At 51.2% G+C, this 24,665-nt stretch overlaps 9 protein-coding genes across 12 annotated transcripts; 3 read left to right on the forward strand and 6 right to left on the reverse strand.

Moving 5' to 3' along the window:
- Positions 1-1,469: 1,469 nt before the first annotated feature.
- PV06_03785 (uncharacterized protein) lies at positions 1,470-3,452 on the reverse strand (the record flags this gene model as incomplete). Its single annotated transcript, XM_016404599.1, has 3 exons — positions 3,215-3,452; positions 1,602-3,109; positions 1,470-1,574 (listed from the first exon to the last, which is right to left on the reverse strand). The coding sequence occupies exons 1-3, from the start codon at positions 3,351-3,353 to the stop codon at positions 1,470-1,472; spliced, it is 1,752 nt and encodes a 583-aa protein (XP_016265604.1). The 5' UTR covers positions 3,354-3,452.
- Positions 3,435-5,907, reverse strand: PV06_03786 (T-complex protein 1 subunit epsilon). The gene is made up of 3 exons (XM_016404600.1): positions 4,170-5,907; positions 4,040-4,119; positions 3,435-3,987 (listed from the first exon to the last, which is right to left on the reverse strand). Exons 1-3 carry the CDS (start codon positions 5,680-5,682, stop codon positions 3,934-3,936), a joined length of 1,647 nt encoding a protein of 548 aa, XP_016265605.1. The 5' UTR covers positions 5,683-5,907; the 3' UTR covers positions 3,435-3,933.
- A 650-nt stretch (positions 5,908-6,557) lies between these two features.
- Positions 6,558-8,134, forward strand: PV06_03787. Of its 2 annotated transcripts, none has more exons than XM_016404601.1 (3): positions 6,558-6,581; positions 6,636-7,007; positions 7,061-8,134. In XM_016404601.1, exon 3 carries the CDS (start codon positions 7,194-7,196, stop codon positions 7,953-7,955), a length of 762 nt encoding a protein of 253 aa, XP_016265606.1. In that variant the 5' UTR covers positions 6,558-6,581; positions 6,636-7,007; positions 7,061-7,193; the 3' UTR covers positions 7,956-8,134. The 2 variants fall into 2 exon arrangements, with proteins under 2 accessions (XP_016265606.1, XP_016265607.1); XM_016404602.1 differs by lacking the exon at positions 6,558-6,581 and adding an exon at positions 6,593-6,605 and having other exon boundaries at positions 6,824-7,007.
- Positions 8,135-8,360: 226 nt separating this feature from the next.
- On the reverse strand, positions 8,361-8,588 carry PV06_03788 (uncharacterized protein; the record flags this gene model as incomplete). The annotated part of the gene is made up of 1 exon (XM_016404603.1): positions 8,361-8,588. The coding sequence occupies one exon, from the start codon at positions 8,586-8,588 to the stop codon at positions 8,361-8,363; it is 228 nt and encodes a 75-aa protein (XP_016265608.1).
- Positions 8,589-9,359: 771 nt separating this feature from the next.
- On the forward strand, positions 9,360-11,154 carry PV06_03789 (the record flags this gene model as incomplete). Of its 2 annotated transcripts, XM_016404605.1 has the most annotated exons (4): positions 9,360-9,558; positions 9,662-9,968; positions 10,047-10,412; positions 10,468-11,154. In XM_016404605.1, the coding sequence occupies 4 exons, from the start codon at positions 9,360-9,362 to the stop codon at positions 10,469-10,471; spliced, it is 876 nt and encodes a 291-aa protein (XP_016265610.1). In that variant the 3' UTR covers positions 10,472-11,154. The 2 variants fall into 2 exon arrangements, with proteins under 2 accessions (XP_016265610.1, XP_016265609.1); XM_016404604.1 differs by having other exon boundaries at positions 10,047-11,154.
- On the reverse strand, positions 10,553-14,929 carry PV06_03790 (uncharacterized protein). The gene has a single exon (XM_016404606.1). It carries the CDS (start codon positions 14,869-14,871, stop codon positions 11,728-11,730), a length of 3,144 nt encoding a protein of 1,047 aa, XP_016265611.1. The 5' UTR covers positions 14,872-14,929; the 3' UTR covers positions 10,553-11,727.
- A 774-nt stretch (positions 14,930-15,703) lies between these two features.
- Positions 15,704-16,972, forward strand: PV06_03791 (uncharacterized protein). The gene is made up of 2 exons (XM_016404607.1): positions 15,704-16,053; positions 16,251-16,972. Exons 1-2 carry the CDS (start codon positions 15,941-15,943, stop codon positions 16,546-16,548), a joined length of 411 nt encoding a protein of 136 aa, XP_016265612.1. The 5' UTR covers positions 15,704-15,940; the 3' UTR covers positions 16,549-16,972.
- A 121-nt stretch (positions 16,973-17,093) lies between these two features.
- On the reverse strand, positions 17,094-19,993 carry PV06_03792. 2 transcript variants are annotated; one of them, XM_016404608.1, is made up of 6 exons: positions 19,834-19,993; positions 19,518-19,777; positions 19,344-19,464; positions 18,680-19,294; positions 18,452-18,628; positions 17,094-18,396 (listed from the first exon to the last, which is right to left on the reverse strand). In XM_016404608.1, exons 1-6 carry the CDS (start codon positions 19,871-19,873, stop codon positions 17,627-17,629), a joined length of 1,983 nt encoding a protein of 660 aa, XP_016265613.1. In that variant the 5' UTR covers positions 19,874-19,993; the 3' UTR covers positions 17,094-17,626. The 2 variants fall into 2 exon arrangements, with proteins under 2 accessions (XP_016265613.1, XP_016265614.1); XM_016404609.1 differs by having other exon boundaries at positions 19,344-19,777.
- A 202-nt stretch (positions 19,994-20,195) lies between these two features.
- Positions 20,196-23,804, reverse strand: PV06_03793 (uncharacterized protein). Its single transcript, XM_016404610.1, has 4 exons — positions 22,735-23,804; positions 21,376-22,680; positions 20,894-21,328; positions 20,196-20,845 (listed from the first exon to the last, which is right to left on the reverse strand). The coding sequence occupies exons 1-4, from the start codon at positions 23,524-23,526 to the stop codon at positions 20,744-20,746; spliced, it is 2,634 nt and encodes an 877-aa protein (XP_016265615.1). The 5' UTR covers positions 23,527-23,804; the 3' UTR covers positions 20,196-20,743.
- Between the last annotated feature and the right edge of the window lie 861 nt (positions 23,805-24,665).

The following is a 24,665-nucleotide window of genomic DNA, read 5'->3' on the forward strand; positions in this document are numbered from 1 at the left end:
GGTACTCGAACTTGACAACATGGTGTCCAAAGGCCCCCTTGTACATAATGTATCAGGGAGGGCACCTGTCCTCTCGAGGGCACGTCCAGCTGGCTAGGCGCTCTCGCTCGCTGGCCCTTGCAGTCCGGATAGGACGTTAGGCGTATCCGAACTTTGTGTTGCCCCCTTCGAGACCGCTCTCCTTGATCTTGCATCTCTTTTCTACCTTGTATATCCACACGTCAAATCTCCCATCAGTTGTTGCTCTAAAACGTACCAAAGGTCGGTGGATTGGACGGCCCTTTACGGTCCATTGCTTCCGCCGTCAAATCTGCCCTGACAGATACTCCGTACCTCTTCCTTATTCCTACACACCAATCGTTTGCCACTTTCGCAGCCTTGCAAGGTCGACAAGATTCCTTTTTGCCTTCAAACTAATGCATAGCGACATCGACACATCGCCTGACACCGAGTTTCTCGTACGACCAGGAGTCAGTCCTCAGCGGCGAGGAAACTACAGCCGAAAAGACCTACCGTCCATGCTATCAGGCTGACGTCGAGCACCTAAGTATGGGAAACTTGACACGGCGCAAACGCTTTCGCTGAAACCCCAAAAACTTCCATCAAATTCCTGCTTGCCGCATGCCGCATGCCCAGATGTGTCAAATGTCCTCGATATGTGTGCTTGAGAATGCAGATGGGCCATGACACATCCCTTGAGGTATTCATTCGCCCGGACGATACCACCCTGAGTGTAGCAGTTCCTGTCGCCCGGCTAGACTTTACGTCACTCTGCCAGTTCCGAGACCACTTCGGATGGATTGGTCATCCATATCAACATCCAACGTGCTGGGATGAGATACTTTCAAATGCTCGGTCGTTGCATCCGAAAACTCGTACACTTAGATCATTTCCACTTTTTCCAACGGTATCAATTTCCAAACCCCTGCAGCTCTATCAGGTCTTGACATTACATCTCAATACAATCATCCCATATGACCGTGTGGACAGCTTCATGTGTTTGCATCGCCACCACGGAGGCACTAGGTTTGCAATCTGGAGTGTGCCTCCAAATAGTGTCTCCTTTGACAGGACATCTTAACTGCAGATCTCCATCGATATCAATATAGCTGACTCGATAATGCAGCCACCCGTCGCCGAGACAGCTAGATAATGCTAAATGGCTAAATGGTACGCGCGAAGTGAGTTTGGCGTAGGCTCAGTCAGCCAAGATGTGCCCTGCGGATCAGTGGCCATTTCGATAAAAAACCCGATGCCCAAAAGAGGGCATAGGTGAAGCTGGCGTCGGCTCACAGCACTATCATACGAGTACAGTGCTCGGAAAGTCTCTCATCGACGATGGTGGTCTTTACTTCGTTGCGAGGGGGGTGACGTGTAAGCACGGGTGTCAGATGGACGCTCGGCAATCGATGCCCTGAATCTAGGTACCGGGGTATCTGGCGACCCCAAAGACCCCATACGCAACGTATTCAATGGTGGGTCTGTGTCCAAAGCTCCAGAGCGCCCTGATCACAAGCAGGACCAAGCCAGAGAAACTCCATCATGACAGCCTTGAGACTCACCAGACTGGGTATCTGCAAATGCATCAAGATCATCCTTACCAGACTGATGAAGAAAACCTCGTCGTCGGCGTTTGAGTGGCCCGCACCCATCGCGCCCATTACAGCCACCCACAATAGGAACTCTGTCCTCTTACTCGTACAGGTTGACACTCGTGCTTCGTCAGACTCGAGCCTCCTCCTGAGTCGTCCAATAAGCACCTTCAACGGCTCCGGCCTAGCCAGCGGATAAATCACTCCATACGCGAAGATCAGAATGGCCAATCGACAGAGCTCCGTGTGTCCCGTACTCTCCGGCAGCAACAGCAATCTATACTGGATCAGATTTCTGTAGACGTGTGTCTCCCACGACGACGACGTCGCCGGATTCCCTGACCCAGTGTCTAGGAGACGACAATACATTTTCATGTCCAGTAGCAAATCTTTGATTTCCTCATTGTCATCGTCATCATCCTGACCCGCTCCTTCCGGGAAGAACACACTCGCGCGCTCCCTCGGAGGGCGCACCACGCTGACCTGATGCAGCAGGACGTGTCTGTATAGCTGACACAGTGCGAAGTTGGGTTTCTTCAAGCCCAGACTCGCCTGCAATATGTCCGTTGACTGGACCTGCTCCGCTATGCCCGGAGTTGTGATCACATCGAGGTCACCGCGAGCAAACACGAGACGTCTCAATGCAGAAACATGTGCCTCTGCCCAGCGGAAGTGCGAGAAATAATCGAGCCAACCCAGAGAACGGAGCGGTGGGGCGAAAAGCCCGAAACATGAGCCTTCCCTCTCCTCCTCGTCCCTGTTCCGGGGAATTTCGTTTCGAACGCGACCTGGATTCGTCGCGCTAATGGTGAATGCCAGCACGGCGAAGATGACCGAGTCATTGACAGTGTCGTTCTCGATGTGCATGCGGACGCGACACAGTGAGCGGTTCTGACAGGTGAGCATAATCGCATCGTTCTCTGGGGAGGCAGGACAGTGCAGAGACATTTCGAGCGCGGCTGGCCAGATGAAGGAGTTCAGGAGGAGGTCATCGGTCATGCTGAGGCGAAAGAAGGCCGACGCCAAAGTCTCATTGCTGCTGAGGATTTGATGCCCAAATGCAGGCCAGAGGGTCGTCGCAGCATAGTGGTGAATGCGTCGGACATGTCCATTCTCAAGGATGGCGGCGCAAGATGGGGATGGGTGATGGTAGTTGAAGTGATCGAGAGGCTGTTTTATGAGTGCTGGATGGCTTTGGTTATCATGCTGCTGCTGCTGATCATGACGATCTCGCGGATTCGGTGAACAGGATGGTGGTGGTTGCACAGGTGGCTTCGATTGGGCCTGGGAGTTGTGCAGCGATTGCGATGAGAGATGACCCCGACGGGAGACATCGTGAGAAAAATACAGTGGCCATTCGCAACAAGGGGGTTCTGCACCAGGAGATACATCATCCGCCTGGACCTTGCTAGGCTTGACGTGCGGCGTCCGAGCTGCGAGAAGAGTTGGACGGCCAGTTTCTTTCCTGCACCTGGCTGACGCCCGTTGAGCCTCTCGCTGAGCAGCTCGTCTGCGGCCTAGATGTGGGAATAATCAACTGTAGGTTAGCCAGATACTTTCCCATCGAGTTTGGCCGGTGATATGCAATGCTGTGTGACTCTGGAGCGATGTAATCAACCTACGATATAAACGCTGATTTAGTCTGTTCTGAACTCTTTTCCTGGCTTTCGCATCTGTGACACCAGTCCAGTCGTCGTTCGCGGTGCGAGCTTCTCTAGGCACGTGTCTTTCAAAGATGATGCTTGATAGTGCGCTTTCCATCTCGCCGCACTAGATTCTGAGACGACACTTTTCTCTACTCCTTTCTATCCATTCTCGGTCCGCCGAGGAACCATTTCTGGTAAACGCCCATCATGCTGGAACCAAATTTAATCATCTTGGGCGCGGTCTGATCATCTTTTGCCAGCAACTAGATAGGAAGGGAAGCACTCTCCCTGGCGGCATCATCGATACCAAAAGAGTCAGAAGTGGATGCAGCTGGCTTACGCCTCTTGATCCAATTATGTCCAAGGAGAATGATCGGGTTGGCTCCGTAAGGTAAGCATCATCCCCGAGATATCCTTAAATCCGATAGTTGATGATACCAGCAGTTCTACGCACTCGTTATGAAAGATTCAACAGTCCTCAGAGGAGTCATCTGGTAATAAATGAGGGAGAGAAGGCATCATACATCGACCCAATCGGGGCGCACGCTGAACAGAGTCAGAGATGTCAAGAGCTTGATTGATTCTATCCCATTTCGAGTCCGGGTATCTTTTATACAGATTCATGAATCCTTTCTCATGCACGCTTTTTGTCTCTGACAGACGCCATAGAATACTGGATCGTTTCATAGACGAGCTTAGAACTCGTTGTCATCATCTCCGGACATAATCACATTGTTGATTTTGAGCACCTGGAGAAAAATCTGATCAGCGATATCTATAAACTTGGAAACCCTTGCTTACCATTCGGCAGAGCTGTGTCGCCAGCAAAAGTTGTGACCTCTTTCCGATCAAGGGGTCAATGACAAAGTGTTCCCGCATATCTACGAGGTCAATGTCAGCATAAACTAGAACAATATCTGGAAGCTCTTACCGTTGCTGCCAGTGCTCATACAATCCACACCTAGTCGTGAGTTCTGCTCCTTGACTTGTCGTGACTTGACCTCAGCAAGTGTTTCGATAGGACTTAGTCCAGAGTTTTCTGCAAGAGCCATAGGAACCGAGTCAAGGGCGTCGGCAAATGCCCTCATAGCATATTGTTCCAGGCCAGGTGATTTGTTGGCTGCATCTTCCACAGCCAGTGAGCATGCAATCTCAGCTGCGCCGCCACCATATACAACTCTGTTGTCTCTGACCAGGTTTCGTACCACACACAGGGCATCATGTAATGATCTCTTAGCCTCATCAATGATCATCTTGTTGCTTCCTCGTACAAAGACAGTAACTGCCCGGGTGTTTGCACATTCCTCAATGACCAGCATCTTTTCACGGGTGGTACCGAAAGTCATTTCTCTTACAATACCGGCCTTGCCCAACTTTTCGCTGCTTAAATCCTCGAAGCGGGGCACGATTCTTCCATTGGTGGCAATGGCTATTAACTCAATCTCAGGCCCGCCTACCCATCGAACAGCTGGCAAATGGTTTTGAAGAAGAAGATGGTTTGCTTCATCATCAAAGCCCCACTGGCAAATGACGAGGTTGGCTCCGGTGGCTTTGATCATATCGATCATCTCAACGAACTTGTTCTGCTCGTATTGTTGTAGTTTCTTGAACTCTTCCACGGTAGAGATATCCAGCTTGTGCTTGGTCTTCGGCTTGGGGGGTTCAAAGGCGCATGTTAAAATAGCGAGTTTGGCGTCTTTCACTTCGCTGGGCATCTGAGGGTGTGAGAAGTCCTTGTCCACGATGACACCCTTGACAAGCAGCGAATCCTCTATTGAGCCTCCGGCCTTGCCATCTACCTTGATAAGTTCGAAGTCGACATCTTTGCGTTCCAAGTCGGCAACAGACATGACAGCATCGACTGCAATTTTGGCGAACTGATCATGTGCTTTGCTGACGATTTTGCTGCCCAGGCATGTTTTGGCAACCTTTATTAGATTCTCCTGTCGTTCTCTTGTGAATGGTATCTCGTCGCTGATCTTGTCGAGTTGTGCAACTGCAACTTCGCATGCTTGATCATAGCCGTCTGCGATCCGAATTGGATGAATCCCCTTGTCAATGAGGTCTGCAGCCTGATCTAATAAAGCTGCGGCCAACACAACCACACCCGTCGTGCCGTCACCAATCTCCTCGTCCTGCGACTTCGACAGTTCGACCATCAGTTTTGCAATTGGATTTGTAAGTTCCATCTCAGACATGATTGTGCGGCCATCGTTAGTTATCTGGATGTCTCCATCGGGAGAAATGAGAATCTTGTCCAAGCCTCGGGGTCCCAAAGATGTCTTGACAATGCCGGCCACAGTCCTAGCCGCTACAATATGCTGTTTCACTGCATCTGTGCCATGGGTTCTCTTCTTCTTTCCTTGGTCTCGAACAACGATGAATGGTCGGCCGGTCTCGTCCTTCAACAGTTGGGCCTGTGACAAATCCAATTGCATCGCCATCTTGGGCACAAGGCCGCGTTACCACGATAGTGTTTTGGTTGGCGTTGTTCGGGTGTTTCGAGGACTGAAGTTTCCGATTCGTGATATGACAAAGCACTCGATAGGACTGATATTGTTGGAGTTGCGATTGGCTAGTAATTGAGATTTCCTCTTCCGAAGAGACAACCTATCCGTACCATGAAAATAATGAAGGTGTTCGCACGAGAATGAAGCAGGACGTTGGTGGGATGGCTACCTGAAATTTTTGGGGTTCTCCAAATGATGGACAGGGACTCACAGCGCAGCCAGATGTCACGCCAAGCAGGACAAAAGCAGCGTTGAAGGCTCTAAGTGCATATAATGCACCGAGACGGAAGGTTGCGCGAAAAGTAAGGGAGTCTGCTGTGTTTGCAACGTTTACAGATATCTCGGAATCCCAGCTGCACCGGCGCCTTTTGGAAACGGAGGGGTAAGCCGCCCGTTGCGATGCTCATCTTGCGAAATTTCGGCAATAGTTACTGCAGACTATCACTGCCCGGTGTGCGGAATCAAGCAATGTCAATTTCTTGTCGGGGTAGGTACCTATCCCTCCCCAGTTACACTCCTGATATAGTTCACAGAATCACGCATTCAAGCTGATCAGCTCTTCAACTACTCCAACGGACGTTTCCTCGTGAATGAGGAGTATGAATTATCAAGAAGACATGTCACCTTCAATGTGGATAATATCTGTGCATTAGTTTCGTCCCTTCCATCGGTCATGTCTCCAGTTTCCAGCATCGACAAGCAAGAAGGCGGCTTTAATAAAGCTCTGATCTTAACTGCGGCAAATGACAAGCAGGTGGTTGTCAAGATACCGTTTCCAGCTCTGGTTCCAGCAAAATATAGTGTTGAATCGGAAGTAGCGACACTGAAGTTCGGTACCAATTCCTAAATCTTTTGAAGTACGTCTTTAACATACGAGTCTAACCCAGTTCGAGCAATGACTTCAATCCCTGTCCCGGATGTCCTTGCCTGGAACTCTGATCCTTCAAATTCTGTCGGTGCAGAATACATGATTCTCGAAAAATGCCCAGGACGTCAGTTGCATGCTGTCTGGGGTGAATTGGACGAGTTGCGTCGGTTTGAGCTAGTCAAGACCATTGCTGATTTCGACGGTCAGTTAGCATCAATTGAATTTCCGGTGAATGGCAGCCTATATCTACGTACCTCCGGACCGCAAAACTCGGTGGCTTTCCATACGCAAAAAGCCCCCCAAGAGGACTTTTGCGTCGGCCCCGTGTTTAATGATTCCTGGATGAGAGGCATCAATCCAGCAAGGGAAAAAGAGATGGAAGCTGGACCTTGTAAGTTATCTATTACCTTGTTATAACCTGTACTTCCGGTTAACAGCCTTAAGGCCTGACCTGTGTTCTTTTGGTTTAGCTCGAGCTCGCCAAGGGGCATGGCATGTAAAGAACACGGAGTACCTGGGTGCACGAGGGCCATATTTTGGCACTCCAGAGTCACATTTGAAGCTTTTGGAAGTTGCTATGAAGGTCATCCCTATTTTGGCCAGGACTCCTCTCTTGCAACGATATGGCCGACCCACCCTTTGGCACACGGACTTGCATATGGGGAACATCTTCGTTTCGGAACAGGATCTTACGAAAATCGTCGGTGTGATTGATTGGCAGTTTGTCTCAATTCTACCAGGATTCACACAGGCAAGGTGGCCAGAGTTTCTTACTCCGCCAGAAGGCTATGAGACAGGCCTAATTGAACCCCAACTCCCTGCTGACTTTGAGGAAATGGAGCCGGACGAACAAGTCTACGCAATTTCGCAGAGGGACCAGGCTTTACAAGCAAAATGTTATGAAGTCGCCCTCGGCCGATGCCACCATGACTCGTACTTGGCTCTTACCAGAATCCACGACACCATCCGACGCTTATTTGTTTTATGCGAACGGACGTATAAGGACGGCATAGTGCCGCTGAGAGATTGTCTTATTGAGCTTTCTAGTAATTGGGAGAGCCTTCGACTTACGGGAAGCCCTCCTATGACGCTCTCGAAAGGGGAAGTAGCGACACACGATATTCAGCTGGCTGAATATCAAGACTGGGTTAAGCTCCGGAAGTATACGCAAGAGATTTTATGCTCGGATGATGACGGCTGGGTATCACCAGAACTAGATTTCGATAAGGTCCAGGCGCAGGAAAGAGAACTCTTCGAGCTTTACCTCCAACGGCAAGCGCCAGGCACCTCGGCTGAGGAAGCGAGGGAGCTCTGGTTCTACAACCAAAGACATCCATAAAGCTTCAACCAATGCAGATCCAATGTCAAGAGAGCAGAGAAAACATCGCACAATACTATTTTCAGACTCTATACCCCGGACACATCTGATAATGTCACTGGTCACTAGGTACTTCGAAATTTTCACGTTTGCCACTCCACGGAATATACGAGGTTCGGTAGGAGGTTAGTGACTCTTGGGATAGATCTAAGATTCGATTTTCGAAGCAGCATGCAGTCAAAGAACAACCACACTGAGCTCATTCCAATTCGGTAAACTGCGACTGGGGAATTCAATTGGGGTTACAAGACTACATTCTCCGAACCGATGACTCATGTCTGGTTACATGCCACAGCCATTACCAACAAATGTCCAACATTTCACAAGCAGAATCCGCAACGAGGATTGGTCCGCATTATAGGAATCTCAACCCAGATTATCCTTTGCTTTATTTTCGACCCTGGCCCAAAAAGTGTCGAAAGCAACCTTCTTCTCATCGTCTGGCACATTCATGTCCAAGTCCTCATACGCCAAGTTCGCGTCAGCCCCGTTCTTCTTCCTCCAGTCTTTGAGCTTTTGGTTGGTGGCCTGCGAGTTGACCTGGAGATACACTCGCTTCTTGCCGTGTTTCACCTCCCCAGCAACTTGAGCCATTCCCTATCTCACACAGCCTCCAAACGAGCATCTCTGCGGTTGGCCGTCCCTGAGACCGGCCAAGCCCAGGGGCTTTGGCCAGCACTTTCTGACTTTCAGAAACCGGTGAGGCCACTAGTCGCATATTTTCTCATAATCCTGCGAAGTGATGTGTTGCTATAGGATAAAACAAAGGGCGCAGCGTAGACCGACTCCGCGACCTAGATATCTCAAATCAACTATGACATCGAATTGAAAGACTGAGGCAAGCGCTTGCGGCAGGGTATGACTGACATTGAGACTTTCGACAATACCAGCAAGCTGGGTCACGTAATGCTCAAGCAGACGAATCCTGTGGGCCCGACAAGCGCTCAGCAGGACAGGGCAGCCGCCGAACTAATTTTATCTTGACGCCTACTAGATATTCCGTATACCAAAGGACAACGTTGCGTTCGAGATATGAGTTTTTGACCGTATACTGACGTCTCTCTGGGCTAATGGCTGCTCTGACAGAGGGTCTATTATCTAGATCTCGGCGGATGAACCAAGATGGTATTTCCCTAAACAGTCCAAGGCGCGCAGGATCATCTGGACGATGAGCGTTGTGTCGGTCGCAGAAAAAGGAATGGGCACTATGACAGGCATATGGACTATGCTGTCCTAGATAGTATCATGGCCAAAGATGTTCCTCGTTCACATTCTTGAATCTTGCAGTTCAAGTTTCCCAGTGCCACAGCTATGTATGGTTTAGGTGGAGAATCCATCACGTGATGCGGAGTAATCGCTAGGGCTATGGGGAAATCGCGTAAATGGAGCGCATGGCACCTGCTGCTAATTGTGTGTTTGCACGATCAGCTACGCGCAATTTCTCGGCCAGGTCTTGCTGCAAACCCAATATCTCCCAAACAGAGCATACTGAGCATCTTCGACTTCGAGGACTACTGGGGTGGTATTGGTATTGTCAAGATGCCTCGACCACTGTCTGGAGATGGTAAGTTTTGACCCTTAACTTCCTTCAGCACTAGAATTGACGCACGCTCTGCTCGTGAGTCGCATGACACTCTTGCACGCGTAGACTGACGAAAGCTTTCCAGAGGACGGTTTCTCCGACGGTGGCAGTGAAGTCGCCGACATCAGCCACGGCACACCTCCCGCAGACAAAAAATCCAAAACACAGCTCAATGGTGAACTTCACGATGAGGTCGAGAAAGGTTCCTCCCGCGCGCAAAGCGACGACGGCAGCGAAGCCAGTGATGATGATGACGAAGAAGGCGAGGAAGAGTACGTCGTGGAGGCGATACAGAGCCACCGAACCAGGAAAGGTGTCATAGAGTACCACATCAAATGGGTCGGGTACGACGAGGCGGAGAACACGTGGGAGCCTAAGGAAAACCTGATGCCGTCAGTCTATATTCTATTTTGAGAGGCGGTTGCTGGGTTCCATCATCGGAAGTTGCTGACAGAAGAGTCTCTTCTCAGGCATGCACGAATCATGCTGCAAGAATACCACAAAAGCATTGGCGGGGTCCCGAGCGCGAGTACCGTCAAGAGGACGAAATCCAGACAATCACTCAAACCTCAAGCGTCACAAGAACAACAACCACAGCGCAAGAGACAGAAGAGAAGCGCCGGCGAGTCCAACAACGAACAAGAATGGACACCGTCGGCAAAGGACTGGGAACCTCAAGTTGACAAGATTGAAACCGTCGAGCGCAACGAAGCCGGGACACTCATGGCGTACATTCTGTTTAGAAATGGCAAAAAGTCAAAAGTCACAATGGACAAAGTCTATCAGCATTGCCCTATACCTATGCTCAGATTCTACGAGGACCATCTCAAGTTTAAGTAAGTCCCTGGACTGCTTCTTCTGGATGATCTATAGCTGAACTGACATATATAGCTAGCTGAGCCCCCGGTCCCGATTTGGTCCTGTCTTGACCAGTTCTGCCCCCTACATGATGTACATCAAATGCTCCGAGACTTTTGCGAACAAGGGTGAAGGAAAGGTTTCTATGATATTTCTTATTGACTTTTGGGCTGGTGCTGCTGCTGCTCCTCTGATATTTTTGGGCAAAGTAGGTTTGTTACGCATGGCGCTGGGGTCGTACAAAAAGGAAGGAAGGGAGGCAGGCAGGCAGGCAGTGATGGTGGATCTTCAGTCCCCATTGAGACGTGTGCGCGACGTTGATTAACATCGGAGGGCTTGGAGATCAATCTTCTTCCAACATGCGCCCATGAACAGAGACTGTGGCTGGGAAAAGGTCTCCTTTTCGACAAGCGGTTCTTCAGGGGCCGCAAGACCCGCGGCTGCTGGGGTTAGAGTGCTCTGGATTGTCGATAACTCGAGCCCCCTGATGCTGATTCTCCTCGGGCAGGCATATCTCTGGCCAGGAGAAACTGCTCGAGCTTGGAACCTCTGACTGCAACAAAATCGAGAAAGCAGCAGATCTCGTCCAGCAAGAGTGTGCCTCGGGTAGATAAAATGCCAGACCACACTAGAGCCAGACTCCCTCGAGGGGTCTTATACTCTCCGTAATGATAAAGAGAAAGACGAGATGAAGATAAGATGAAATTCAAGAATGATCCGAATCACGCACACCGCAGCGCATCTGGGAATCCAAAACTGCAACTCGATGCTCTTCGTCGGAAGGACTGTAATTGATACTCTTTATATCCTTTCACAGGTTGGTTTAGAAAGGCCTGGCTGAAGTGGTAGGAGTACAAAAGTCCATGTCGCCATTTTCTCGCGTTCATGCGCCATCTTATTGGAGAAGTGTAACCGAGTATATACTCCGTGTACCTCCTGAGGGACAAACTACTCGGGGTATCTTTTTCACCATACAAGTCCTCGAATGAACCCCAAACCAAGAAGAAAAGAATCCGTGATATCATCCGTCATATCGTCATGTCTTTCCTTTCCTTTCCACCCCCTCCCCTTCCTCCTTTGGAAAGAAACTTCTCGAGTGTCGTGACGGTGGGACGGATGCCAAACCTTGAATGAATCTCGAAGCCCACATCGATGAGCGTCGCCCTTTTCTCCGCCATGTCGGCCAGGCAAAGTACCCTGTGCACATGAACATTTTCTCCACGATCGGCGAGCCACGTTTTCTCTCCAGGATTTGCGCCGCCAACACCTCTAGAGGTCCGCCACGCTTCCCCTTCAGACTTCGAATTCCTTGAGATACCGTAGGCGTCTCGCACAGGCATCCTGGCCGTGCTTGTCCACGACTCGTCGCCTCTGACCGGCGTCGGCGGACTTGAGCGACTCGTCGTCTCCATCGGTCCATACACCCGGCACGTTCGAGGGTGGCTCGAGGTCAGTCTTGGAAGGGCGTCGCCTCCCAAACCGATCCGCCGAAACGCGCTGCCTCTTCCGCCGCCACCGATCGAGGAAGTATTCGACCATCTGTTCGGTTTTGGGCCCGTATTCTTGGGTCGTGCAGTGCGCCGCTTGGAGCAGAAACGCATCAGGGACGTTGGGGATTCGCCCCTTCTGACGTCTGCACCACGTATCGATCAGAAATTCGCCAGGGCGGACGTCGTTTTCGAGATCTCGCCGATAAGCAGCGCCACCACCACCACCACCATCATCGTCGTCGTCAAGTAGTTCAGTACCGCCGGTGGATGCTTCATCAGCAGCACCACCGCCACCGACATCTGCTGCGGGGTCGGGACCTAGAATGCTGTCCCAACCACCTTCGGGCTCGACCACCTCGAGATACGCAGACACGTCCTCGTCAATGTCCGTCTGGCCGAATAGCGCCGGTGTGGAGAGTCGCCGACTCGGCTTCTTACGCTTTCGTGGTTGCTCCGGCGCTGTTTCATATTCTTCCATCGTGTCTCGACCCGTATGGTACGAACCCAAAGCGTCCCTTTGTGAATCTTCGTGACCTGGCGCGCCGTAGGGACTCGACCTTTCCATCTCGTCATCAGATTCTTCTCGAACCTCGTGATAGGGTTCACTCTTGGTGGGCGAAAATTGTTCTTCATCGCCAATCAGGCTGACCCTCAGAGGACTCGTCATGCCATCATCGTTCCCACCCTCTGATATAGCTTCCTCCTCTTCTCGAAGCGTACTAAGTCCTCCCATTACTTCTAGTTCCTCGTCGCCATTGTCATCTTGTGCCACGAATAGACGCGAGAAGCCCTCAGGAAGTGGCAAGGGTGAATCCCGTGAATTACTCCGAGGCGGCAAAGGGGGAGAATTCAATATCACATCTGTCTCTGTAGAGCTGTGAACCACCGGTGGGTCACGAGGAGGACCTCTGTCCGTGCTGAGGGAGGAGTTCTGCTGAATATCGAGATTGTCCGGTCCATCATGCAGGCGTGGTCTGTCACGGTTACTGGAGGTTATAAAGCTGAACGAGGGCGCAGTATTTGTTGGCCTTCCGTCCTTTCTTCTCGTATGCTCCTCAGAATTTGTCTGAACCTTCTCCTGTTGGGTTTCGTCAATTGACAGTCCATGAATCTGCGAAAAGGATTGGGTATTGCTTTGGTTGCTAGTTCCATTGGTGCTCTGGGTGGATTGTGACTGGGAGCCGCGGCCAGGTCCCGTGCTTCGTTTCCTGGCCTCGTTTGGTCCTGGAGCTCTGATCAATGTTGGAGACTCTGGCTGAAAAGAAGGAGATCTCATGTCGCGTTGTAGTCGCAGGGTTTTCGATTCATCGCCTGCAAAATTGCTCACGTCCGCAGGGAAGATTTTCGGAGATACTTTGATAGAGGCGACAATAGGGGTAATTGAAAGTTTTTGAGGAGAAGTACGGGAGGGCGTCTGCAGGCCAGACGGATCTGGGGTTCGATCATCCTCCGGGGCATTCTGGTTCACCAGGCCCATGGTTGAAGGTCTTGGAACTCCATGGGTCCTCAAAAAGACCGCACATGGGTTGCACAAAAGTCGTCCCTTCGTGTCGCGATGCCATTTCCGCGCGTCCATCGTGTAGCAGTTGGCGCACCTGCTTGGGTCTTCATCCGAGTCCTGGTCCTGGTACTTGTTCATGCCCGCGTCGCCGTCAGCGGGCTGATCATCTTCGCCATCGTTATCGTCATTATCACCGCCAGATGAGGTGTTCTCCTCCTGTATGGACATGTAGGGTGCGATTTGATCCATCGCCACTTGCTCTATCCTGCAGTAGTCTGGCAAAACGCGATACTCGAACCAATGTTTCCACTGTTTGGCGGTATGGTGCTTATAATCTTCTGACGATACCATTTGTCTCCATACATCATCGAATTCCTCGAGACCCATATGACTCAATTTCGGGACCAATCTGTAAAGCGGAAGAGAGTCTGCTTTGGAAAATGGACCTCGAATATCATCCAAAAATCGCTTCTCGTTTTCCGTGTGGAGTTCCTCGTCTTCAAGATGATCCTGAGTACTCCCGTTGCGCCCGCTTCTCTGGGACTGTTCGTTGTCCAACACGTCGTTTTGGGCCGCTGCGTCATCCCGGTTCGATGATGGCCGTGCGCGGCCAATCGAGATGGCAGTGGTATGCAGTTCAGGGCTCGCGAGTCTTCTTGGAGCCTCGGATGATTGTCGAGGCTGCTCTTCAGAGGCCGCGTCGTCTTGGACCGTTACCAGCTTTCTCTTCCTAGGTAGCAATGCAGTCCTGGTTGAGCGATCTGGCTCTGGTCTGTGTCCGGGGCTGTCAGGTAGAATCAGGGCTGGTCGAGGTTCTTCTTCTGGGAGAGAATATCTTTCTTGCTGCTCTGGCTCTGCGCGCTTCGTCACCTGTCTCTTCTGAAATCGGGTGGCCTTCAACCATCTATCTCGCCAACTCTGGTAGGTGTGACGTGGATTGACCTGCTCAATTTGTTTGTAGATTTCGTTTCCCTTGTATGCTCCTCCACTATCCTCAAAAGGCTTCATCCAATTCCACAAAAACTGATCGTCTTCTTCCGTGTAGGGCACTCTCGAACCTTTAGGAGCGGTGGTAGTGCTCCCGACTGGTCTCGCGACTCTTGTGGCAACTCCGACAGCATGATCTGCAAGATTTTCCAGCTGTCCACGCCTAATGGACAACTCGACATATCGATAGGAATACGCTCCGACGGGCTGATTTTTTCGAGTATGGTCGACAAGTTTGATATCTGCATTGGTGTCTACGTTGACGATAACGGCACCGTTGGCTCGGGCGTTCTCGATGAGCCACTTGCGTTGAGGAACCGAGTGCGAGAACCATAGTTTTTGGCCGGCGAACAAAGTGAGGCTCTCGTTGTTGTTGTTGTTGTTGTTGTCCTCGTGGTCATCGGCATCGGTAACATCTTTGCCGCGGTTCACATTACTGTATACGATATGCGACGACATCTTGACATCTTGTGACCCTGGGCATCGTTGGGTTTACAGTGTGTTCGTGGTCATGAACATCATTTGCGGGGTTTTTGAGCGCGCAGTCAACAATGGGTACAAAGGGTCACGTATATCGCGTCGGCACGTGACTTGCATTCCCCCGTAGAAGATCCAGATAAGGAAGACGGACTACGATCACGTGAGTACCTTCAGTACTCTTCCCACACTTCTCCGAACAGTCTCCGTATACCAGAGTATGGCGCAATAATGATCAGTTCTCTAACCCACTGGGGCCGAGGTGCGTCCATACTGACCACTTGTACGGAGTAATGAAAGGTGACTTGTAAGCCGCGGAATCGAGCGCATCCGATCGGAATCCAAAGCATGTGGGGGAAAAAGAGGCCGGGACAAAGAAGGCAACTTCGGGGCAAGAAATCCTGGGATAGTAAAAAAAACTCCCGTCCTCACGTTCCCTTTGTAAAGGGCCTTTTCCGATTCGTGGTGCCGATGAGCTGTCTTGTCGTCGAAGAGTGGTGCCGCCTTCGACACCTAGGTAGTGCCCGCGGAAGGCCCCACGCCTAGAGAAGTGCTCTTCCTAAGTATTCTCGTGATGGACCTGCGCGAATCGTAGCAACTATTATGGGGGGATAAGCAGGTGAAAGCTGGTCAGCGCACGCGGTTCCCAGGCCTCGTTCTCCCCCCCCCCAGTGCTAGCCGGGTCCCTGATCGGGCATCTGCACCACCCTTATTGGTCGGCCGTTGCTGTAGCAGGGGGTGGGAAACGCACCCCTACCGAACACACCCCGTAAAGATCGAAGACAGACCGAAGAAGACAGAACAGACGGACCACCAAGAGACAGGGAACCAACAAGGTGCCATCTGATTAATTTATTATTTTGTTTCCGTTCTGGCATCTTCCTCTCCATCAACCCTTTTCCCGTCTTTCCCATCAAACTATCGCAATCGACAACATCCTTCCTCGAACCTCATCTCTCCCTCCTTCCCACATTGTTCGCCATCACCATCTCGAGCTGCCAAACTTTGTCCGTTTTCACCGCCAATTCTCCCTCTCAAATCATCATCAACCATGTCTTCACAACTCACCTACGCCGAGGTGTCCAAACACAACAGCAAGAAAGATTTGTACATTGTTGTCCACGACAAGGTCTACAACGCCTCTACCTTTGTCGACGAGCATCCGTAAGTCTCATTTCCCATCCATCCACCCATCCATCTTCAACTGGCCCCCCGAGACTGAACCAGCATCTTTCCTTCCCCCACCCTATCTCTAATTTGCCCCACATTGGGACAAGTTGAGAGATCTAGGAATATGGGCGTTTGGCCATCCACGTGGAAAGTGATCAAAGTCTGGAACTGACATTGCGTTTTGTATACAGCGGCGGTGAAGAAGTCCTCCTCGACGTCGGCGGTCAAGACGCAACCGAAGCCTTTGAAGATGTCGGCCACTCAGACGAAGCACGTGAAATCCTGGAGGGTCTCTTGGTCGGCGACCTGAAGCGAGTCCCTGGCGACCCTGCCCCCAAGATCGGTTCTACGGACAAGGTCTCAGCCGGCCCCGGTGGAAGGTCAGACGCTGGCACCGGAATGGGAATCGCCATGTACATTGTCCTCCTCGCGGGTGCGGCCGCCGCCTACTTCGGATACACATATATGCAAAGCCAAGAGAGCAAGTAAAGTGTCTCCGTGTACGGGGTGTGTGCAGTAATCAAAAGACAATGTGAGAGAAGAAGAGATAGAAAGAGAGACGGGAGGCTAGAAGAAGGGGGGGCGCGTTCGCCGTGGCAAAGAAAGAAAACCTCTTGCTGGACTCGAAAGAATTAAGGCGGTAATAAGATTCAGAGCAACCTGGAAGATGCCAATCCAGCTTGACATCCATGCGCAAAGACTAAAAAAGAGAGTGGGCTACGGATTCTTTTGTACACCCCTGGCAAAGCTGGCGTAAATGAAACAACAGCGTGCATTGCAAATCTATCTAGAACGAGAAAAGAATACAACATCTTGCGCCCCAGCTAGCAAACAACCTTCGAGGCAAAATGCCCAGACATGTTCTATTGGGGCACCCCATGTCGCAACCTGGATGAATAGTTGTAGATGTACCAAGAACTGACTTGTTACAGTATTTCAGTCCCAAAGTGTCTCTTCCCGTGAGACTCGCTGACGGATCCAACACAGTCACGTACGTCCACACCTAGGCACCTACTGACGCGATGCGAATTAGGCAAAGAGGTCATGATTAGGTAGGTACACGACGTCCTGGAGAAGAAACGGTTCGAACGTATACTGTACATTACCGAGTTACGTTCCAAATGGACCCCCCGTCTGGATACCGGTAATGACGATTGGCCGACTCCTCAACGCAGTACACAGGTACAGAACTGCAAAATGGATACACATACTCCGTGGGATGCCGCGGTATCATAGTCGTAGTCTTTGAATTGCGGTTTCAATTTCATCGCTAATCGCCCCAAGGTACAACATAACATACCTTGGGGAGGTATAACTAAGCCGTGCCACACCGGACCTATAGCACCTACAGCACACGACCGGAGGAAAGATCAAAGAGTTCACGACGTTTACCATTTGACATGTTGAAAAGTCGACGCTTGCAATTTCCCACCCAATGAAACCCCTCTCTCTCTCCAACATAAAAAGACGCCCATCTGTCCTCTCCACCAGGGTCGGGAGTAAACAAGTTGGCCGAAGGGATAGATAGCCCATCCTAAAAAGCAAACAACCACAAGCCGTTCGAGTTTTATCGGTAGTAGCTGTAGCGTCCTTGATCCCCACCACCCACACCTGGAGCCTGCGGAGCTGCTGCCGCCACGCTCGTCGGCCGCTGATTGTATGCTTGATACTGTTGGGTGGGCTGGTTCGTGCCAGATCCAGGTGGGAAGACGGGGTACGGCGACGCCTGCGCCAGAGGTGTGATGGGTCGATCGGAACCTGCATTGACGCCTGGGATGGGCGGTGGGCCGTGATTCGGGGCAGGAGGTTGTGGACCATTGGTCTGGGATGGTGGAGGCTGCTGTTGCGAGTAGTCGTAGGGCGGCTGAGAGGGCGCCGACGGCGCTGGAGTAGGTGCGTAGCTTGTGTTCATCGGAGGGGGATATGGCTGCTGCTGCTGCTGTTGCTGCTGTGTTGGTGGTGGAATCTGCTGTTGTCGGGATTGGGGTGGAGGAGACATTCTCTGGGCGTGTAGGTCTTCCGAAGAATAGTTCGACGGGGAATAAGTCTCCTCTTGGTGCTGTAGGTGTGTGATGTTCGGAGGTTGAATGCCCGGGTACTGGGGTTGTGTCGGTGGCCGGCCATCCGTTGGAAGGGCATATGCCGCGTATTGTTCGGGCTGAGATTGTCGGCGGGCTGGAGCTGATGGGTAAGAGGGATAGTTGCTGTCCGGGGGAGGCTGAGACGGTGGCTGATTCGCTGGGGTTTGGCTTTGGGGAGGTGGTGATGCAACTGGGTAAGGAGGTTGGAATGGTGTCGGATTTCCATACGGCACAGCGTTGTTGGGAGGTTGACCATCTGAACATTACATCTTAGAAACAACATTGGAAATGTATCGAGTTCTAGTACTGACCAGGAGTGTAGAATCTTTGGGGTGGGTAACCTTGTGGCGGAGGACCTCCTCCGTACCCATAAGCTGCTGGACCGGGACGAGCATATGCTTGTGCTGAGTGAGCCATCGATGTCTCCAACAGAGCTTCGTAGTCCCTTCGAGCCTTGATGAACTTCTCGTTAAGTTGCTGAAAGTCATCTGTACGATCGTTAGCGTTTATCCCGTGGCTATGTATTTCCACAAGCATACCCTTCTTTTGTGTATACTTCCCGATTAGCTCGATCAACTTTGGCCTGATTGATAAAGTACTATGATATAGCTCCGTTATCTCCTCGTTGTCTCGGACGTTCGTGTCGCCTGTGCTTGTGCTCAATAGAGCCAGCAACTTTTCAACATTCTTTATCTGTCCGAAGACTTCCGCCTCCATCTGCGCCTCTTTTTGTAGTTCATCAGGTGTAGGATCTTGCAGCTTCTCGACGTAATTGAGTGGGAAAATGCCAGTTTGACCTCTAAGCGAACCCTTCCACCAGTCCTTATACACCGACTCGAGCACCGCAATAACGTCTCCCTTGCGGAATTGTAATTCGCCCGGCTCAGAAGGTTGAAAGTCGAAGAGCGCTCGTACTCGGGAAACGGTCGCTGCTGTCGTGCCTGAGGGAAGCGGCTGGTGAATGGATTGTGCTGCCGAGGCTGGCTGGGCTGACAATTCTGCGGCGGAGCCTGATGCCTGAGCGGCAGGGGAGGGTACGGATTTGTCTTGTATTGATAGCTTGAGGGCCATCTGAAGTTCTTCTTCCTCCTTTTGCCGGTCGAAATCAGTGATTTGCTTCTTTACCGGGGCTTGCGGAGGTTGTAAGTTGGGATCTAGACTGTGTTAATTCTCGCCTCTGCCACTCTGAGCCTGCCAACTCACTTTGAGCCTTAAGTCTCATGTATGCTTGTTCCATGATTCCCAGCTCGGTGTTGCTAGAGAAGTCCTTGGACCACGACTCCATACGCTCCAGGATCTTCGACTTCACTTGCTGATGTGTGTTCTGGATTTGTCAGGGACCCTGGACATGGCAGCACCACGGTCTCAGCCACTCACCCTGTCATTCGCCAGTCGCAGTAAAGCATCTGTGAAACTTCTTGAGGCTAACTCTCTGTGCATGGCAACCCCGCAGTTCTGCGCCAGCGAGTTCGCAAGTTCGAGAGTATAGAGCTGGACATTGGCATTCCGGTGGGCCAGTCTCTTGATCATAGCAGCCACGACGTCCTTCGCTCCACTGTCGCTCGCCGATACTTTATCACAGACATCGAGGATGAATTCCCAGTTCTCGGAAGTTAAGTTCTCGTCAGTCGCCTTGGCTAGAGCACGATCAGTTATGCGACCGAGGGAATTGTACAGATACGACGAAGCTTACCGACGACATCATCAAAAGCGTTCTGCTGCGCCCGAAACATATTGGGCACGGCAGTATAGGAGATCGCTTCGTGTCTCGTAGGGTATAATGCAAAAGGCGAAGGAGCGCTTGAGAGTAAATGAAGAAAGGGTTTCGAGTTGGTTGTGTTCAGGAAATGATTCTCATGCTTGTTGTTGGCCGCAGCCTAATCACCTGGGTTGGAGATGGAGTCGAACGAGTGACGCAAAGGCCAAAGGCGGGTGAACTTCATCAGCCACACCGAGAGAAGCTAAGCATAGCCACACACAAGCATTACGAACGACGACCAGGAGTATTGCGTACGCGAACACTTTAGAGTAGGTCTCTAGTTTTCAAAGGATTCGTGGAGATGGACAGTCTTTCCTATTTGCGTAGCTGTCTCGGTGAAGGTTCTTTTCTCTTTTCTCTTCTACCGTTGTGGTAGGTGCAAGATCATACCCATATTGCGCAGTAAGACCTCTAGATATATCGCTGAAGCGTTCGCTAGAACCCGAGCAAGGAATCGGCCATAGCATCCGATATCTGACCAAGAACTCCGTGCCCGTCATGGAATCATAAGCTTCCTCAGAAGACCGTATAAAAAGCAGTGTAAGCCAGCGTCCATAAGGACTACATGAAAAGTAAAAAAATTGGTCGGGACCACATTTCAAGCCGTCAAGTCATGAAGAAAAAAGTGCAGCACAAACTGCAGAGGCCTCGTCTAGCAACCACCGTCATGTTATAACACAAGAACCTCTTCAAGGTTTCAAGGCATGCTCAACGCCTGTAACAATCGCAGAGTAATTGAGATGCGGTCGGGATAGGCCAAAAACCTCTATCGCTTCGAATCTTGCCTATACATGCCAGAATCGGTGTAGTATTAGTTGTACAACACACAGGCAATCAACAATCGTTAGTTGCCCCGGTTCGCCTTTTCTGCGGCCCTACTTTCTCGAGCCGATTGCACGAGAGGAGCCAGGCTGGTAAGGGGAGCGCAATTGTGCATGAATGGATGCTATAACCGGGTTAGCAAGGACGGGCCGAGAAGCGTAGATACACTCACATGAAGTAGGTCATGAGCACTCGCTCGTTTTTCGGGCTCTACCTTCAGAGCAAAATGAAGAAAATCCCGGAAAACTGGTGACAGATCCGCCTCGTTCTTAATTTTTGGCGTGCCGTACTTGGCGATCAGATACAAAGCTCGTAGTGGCGACTCTGTGAGGTAAGGCGGCTCTCCTTCGATCATTTCGATGGCCATGATACCCAAGCTCCAGATATCAACCTTTCGGCCGTATTCTTTGCGAGTCACGACTTCTGGTGCCATCCAGTATGGGGTTCCCACCATTGTTGTTCGCTTATTCTGACTGTCGTTGATTTGTGCGCAGAAGCCAAAATCGGTCAATTTGATGTCGCCTCGTTCAGACAGCAGGATGTTGTCAGATTTGATATCCCGATGAATGACGTTCTTGGAATGGAGGTGCTGTAGGCCGTACAATGTCTGAGACAATTAGCATGTTTCAAGTTGATCGTCAAGGTACCACTTACTTCTCTGCAGACAGCCGCAATCTGTGCCTCACTCATCACATTGAAGGTCACAACATCGGTCAAACTGCCTCCTTGCATGTATTCCATCACGACCCACAGATCGCCCTCGTGTAAGTAGCTATCGATGAAATTGACAATGTTCTTGTGTTTACTGTCTTTCATGACGATGATCTCATTGATGATCAAATCTTTCTTGGGCTGTTGTTCTAGGTTCATTTGCTTTATTGCAACACACCTTCTGCTGCCAACCTCAAACGCAGTAAAAACACCTCCTGAAGCACCTTGGCCAATCTTGCTAAGGTTGCTGTATTTCGTTGTGGGATCGCCCGGGGTACAAATAGCCTGTAACCTGGCAGTGACATCGATGATATTGCTTTGTTGTCGTCTCGCTCGAGGTCTCGGGCCTGGAACCGGTCCCACTTTCGCCACTTGTGCTTGTCCTTGTAGATTTGGAGAGTCAGCTGTGGCAGCAAACTGCGTTTGAGGTACGTGAGGACTATATTTCTGAGGTAGAATCTTCGGTGGCACCTCAGGCGCACCCGGTGCAACTTGGCGTTGACTCCGGCTACGGTCAAGCTGTTTGCTTTGAATGGCTTGTTGAGCTATCAGCATTGCTTGTTCTTGTTGTTGCTGATACTGAGCAGGAGATTGTACGGGTTGTGATGGTCGAGGAGGGGATGGTCCAGGGGCTTTGGTGGAGTTTGAGCGACTGAACGCTTCTTCCTGCGAGACTTTGGGTGAGGAAGTGGAGATGGTTGCAGCTGGAGTCTGTGGCTTCGCGGGTTGTTCATGAGTCCGTATCGGCATGTCATGCTTCATCGGCGGAGGAGGTGCAGGTCGGACTGGCGCCAAGTCTCGTAGGTTCTGCGTAGGTGGTTTCGGTGCAGGTCTATTGGGCATCATGAGAGCAGGTGAGGGAGCGGGCTTGGAACCCATTGCACTGGCCGGAAGACCCTTTGGTATAGGCGGCGGGGCGCGAGGGTTCTCGAAGCTGCCCTCGTGGTTTTGAGGGAACCGTGGGCTTGCTGGTGGTGATATGACTCCGGCAATGGGCGAATATGCGGCCGAATTTGCACCTATGTTAGGTGTTGTGGCTACAGGACTTTGGTAACTGCTGCTGCTGCTTTGAGGCGAGTCCGAGAGTTTCGCATGATCAAATTTTTGCCAAACGCCGTCATCAAATCCACCCGCGAAATTGCTCTTGTATGTTTCCACAATGTTCATCATCATCTGCGGATTCTGGTCCTGTTCGTTCTTGGAAATCCCACTGTCTGATAGTATTCTTTGCCATTCCGCAGGAAGGCCCTAAGTGAGAATTAGCGAATGATTTCGTGATAATAACAGGATAGCATAGCCTACTGTAAACTGGCCGGTCTGATTGTCATAGCCCACATGGATCATGTGCATAGGGTTTTCGGGGGCAGAGATCTTGATAGTCCGCGGTGACCCTAGCATGTTGTTCATAAAACTTGAGAAGCCGCTCTTCTTGCGAAAGGGCCCTGGCGGTTTGGAGCCATCGCCAGAGAATCTCTTAGGGCTGAGGATGCCGGTGTCCGATTTGGGAGGCGTGACTTCCATCATGGCGATTCCAGAAGATCTCGACATGTGCGATGTGCCTCCCGAAGGGGTACGAGACTCTGGACTCGTATGATTACGAGCGAGCTGCGGAGGTTGTGAGGTCTGCATCACATCATTTTGTCCTCTAGTAAGACCCGCGGTCTGGAATGATGATAAGAGACCCGAAGCGTCAAACGGCGCGCCTATCAAGTCGTTGTGACGGTCATCCGAGGTTTGTGGAGTAGGAGGATAGGCTTGCGGTGGGAGGTAGGTGTCGCCGGTGGTAGGAGCGAAGAACTCGTGGGAGGGAATGATGGGCGAAGGGTTCGTGGTGATTTGCTCGAGGGAAGAAGATGAGCCGTAGGCGCTGGACTGAGATCGGTGGTGAAAGTCGCGAGCAGAGTGTGCGGCTCCTGGAGTACCACGCGGGTAAGGCGATGGAGCTGACGGTGCTCGTTGCAGAGTGGCCGACGACTGAGGTTTGCGTAACGAAGGAAGCTTGGAGGGATAGGCTGAAGGTGGAGGGTTCTTGGTGAGTGTTGCTCGACGTCGTTTAGTCGGAGCAGAGGCGTCAGGATGGATGTCGGAGTTCATGTTTTGAACTGGCAGGTTTGTTGAAGTTGGCAGGAAAGCGGGCAACTTGGAGCCAACCACGCCTCTGACTCGCGACGGGGTGGGCGTGAATGAGGCACACAACTTCGGGGGTGGCGCTTAACCAGGAACAGACGCGCGGACCATGCAGCTGTCAAGGGTACTGGACGGAGTCGACAATAACAAGCATCTTCTGGTGGTTCAGGATTCTAGAGAGAGGTGAAGGAATTGAACGAGAGGCGGCTTGGTGGTCGGTTTAGATTTGTTTTTGCAACGCGAACCAGCGAGAGCAGATCACAGCACTGTAACGGAGTACGGAGCAGTACCTCTTTACATGTTTAAACTGCACAGCACACCACGGTACAGAAGTTACAGCACACCACAACAACAATAACACGAGCGTGGCCATATTTTATTTCTCTCTCTTCAGCTATTTGACTACTTGCACAGCCTGATAGGAGGGCCACAAGTGCATCATCTGTACTTGTCTGGCGATTGCTTCACTTTCCATCTATCTCTCACCTGTCTGGCACAATACGTATTGTACCTCTCTACCTAGGTATACTTGCCGGTGCTAGCTGCGCGTATGCACTTCACTAAGCCCTCACGTAAAGCCACACCAGTTGCCTTGCCACGGAGTTGGGTTGGGCATCCAACCTCTACTAACTCGGATGAGTAGTTCTTCTCGCCCTATGAAATACTCCAGACTACGCCCTGTGAATACCGTACGATCGATCGGGCAGAGAGCCACAATAATGAATTCTTTTTCCACCTTCTTTCACTCTCCATGATGTGGACTACTCCTACTCCGTACGTACCCAATATCAAGACATTCCTCCGCCCGGAAAGTACTGTAGAGTACCCTACCGAGTACCATAGCCTGATCCACCTCACGATCCTGGCGACTGGGATCAGTGTTTGCTCAACCCTCGAAGATACATTTTGTTGTCGACGATAGTTTCGGTGACAGAACTGACCTGGGCTGTTTGACCAACCTACAGACAACTACTCCGTAAACAGAGGGAGTCAATGCTGTCACCACCACTCATGCTACAGTGTGCCAGCTGCCGATCTGCGCCTCCCCTGTGCCGTGATCTTCTGCTGTGTGCGTTACGCAGGTCGTGCATGCATGCAGCAATGTC

Source organism: Exophiala oligosperma, assembly GCF_000835515.1.
Source record: "Exophiala oligosperma strain CBS 72588 unplaced genomic scaffold supercont1.3, whole genome shotgun sequence".
NCBI lineage: Eukaryota > Fungi > Ascomycota > Eurotiomycetes > Chaetothyriales > Herpotrichiellaceae > Exophiala > Exophiala oligosperma.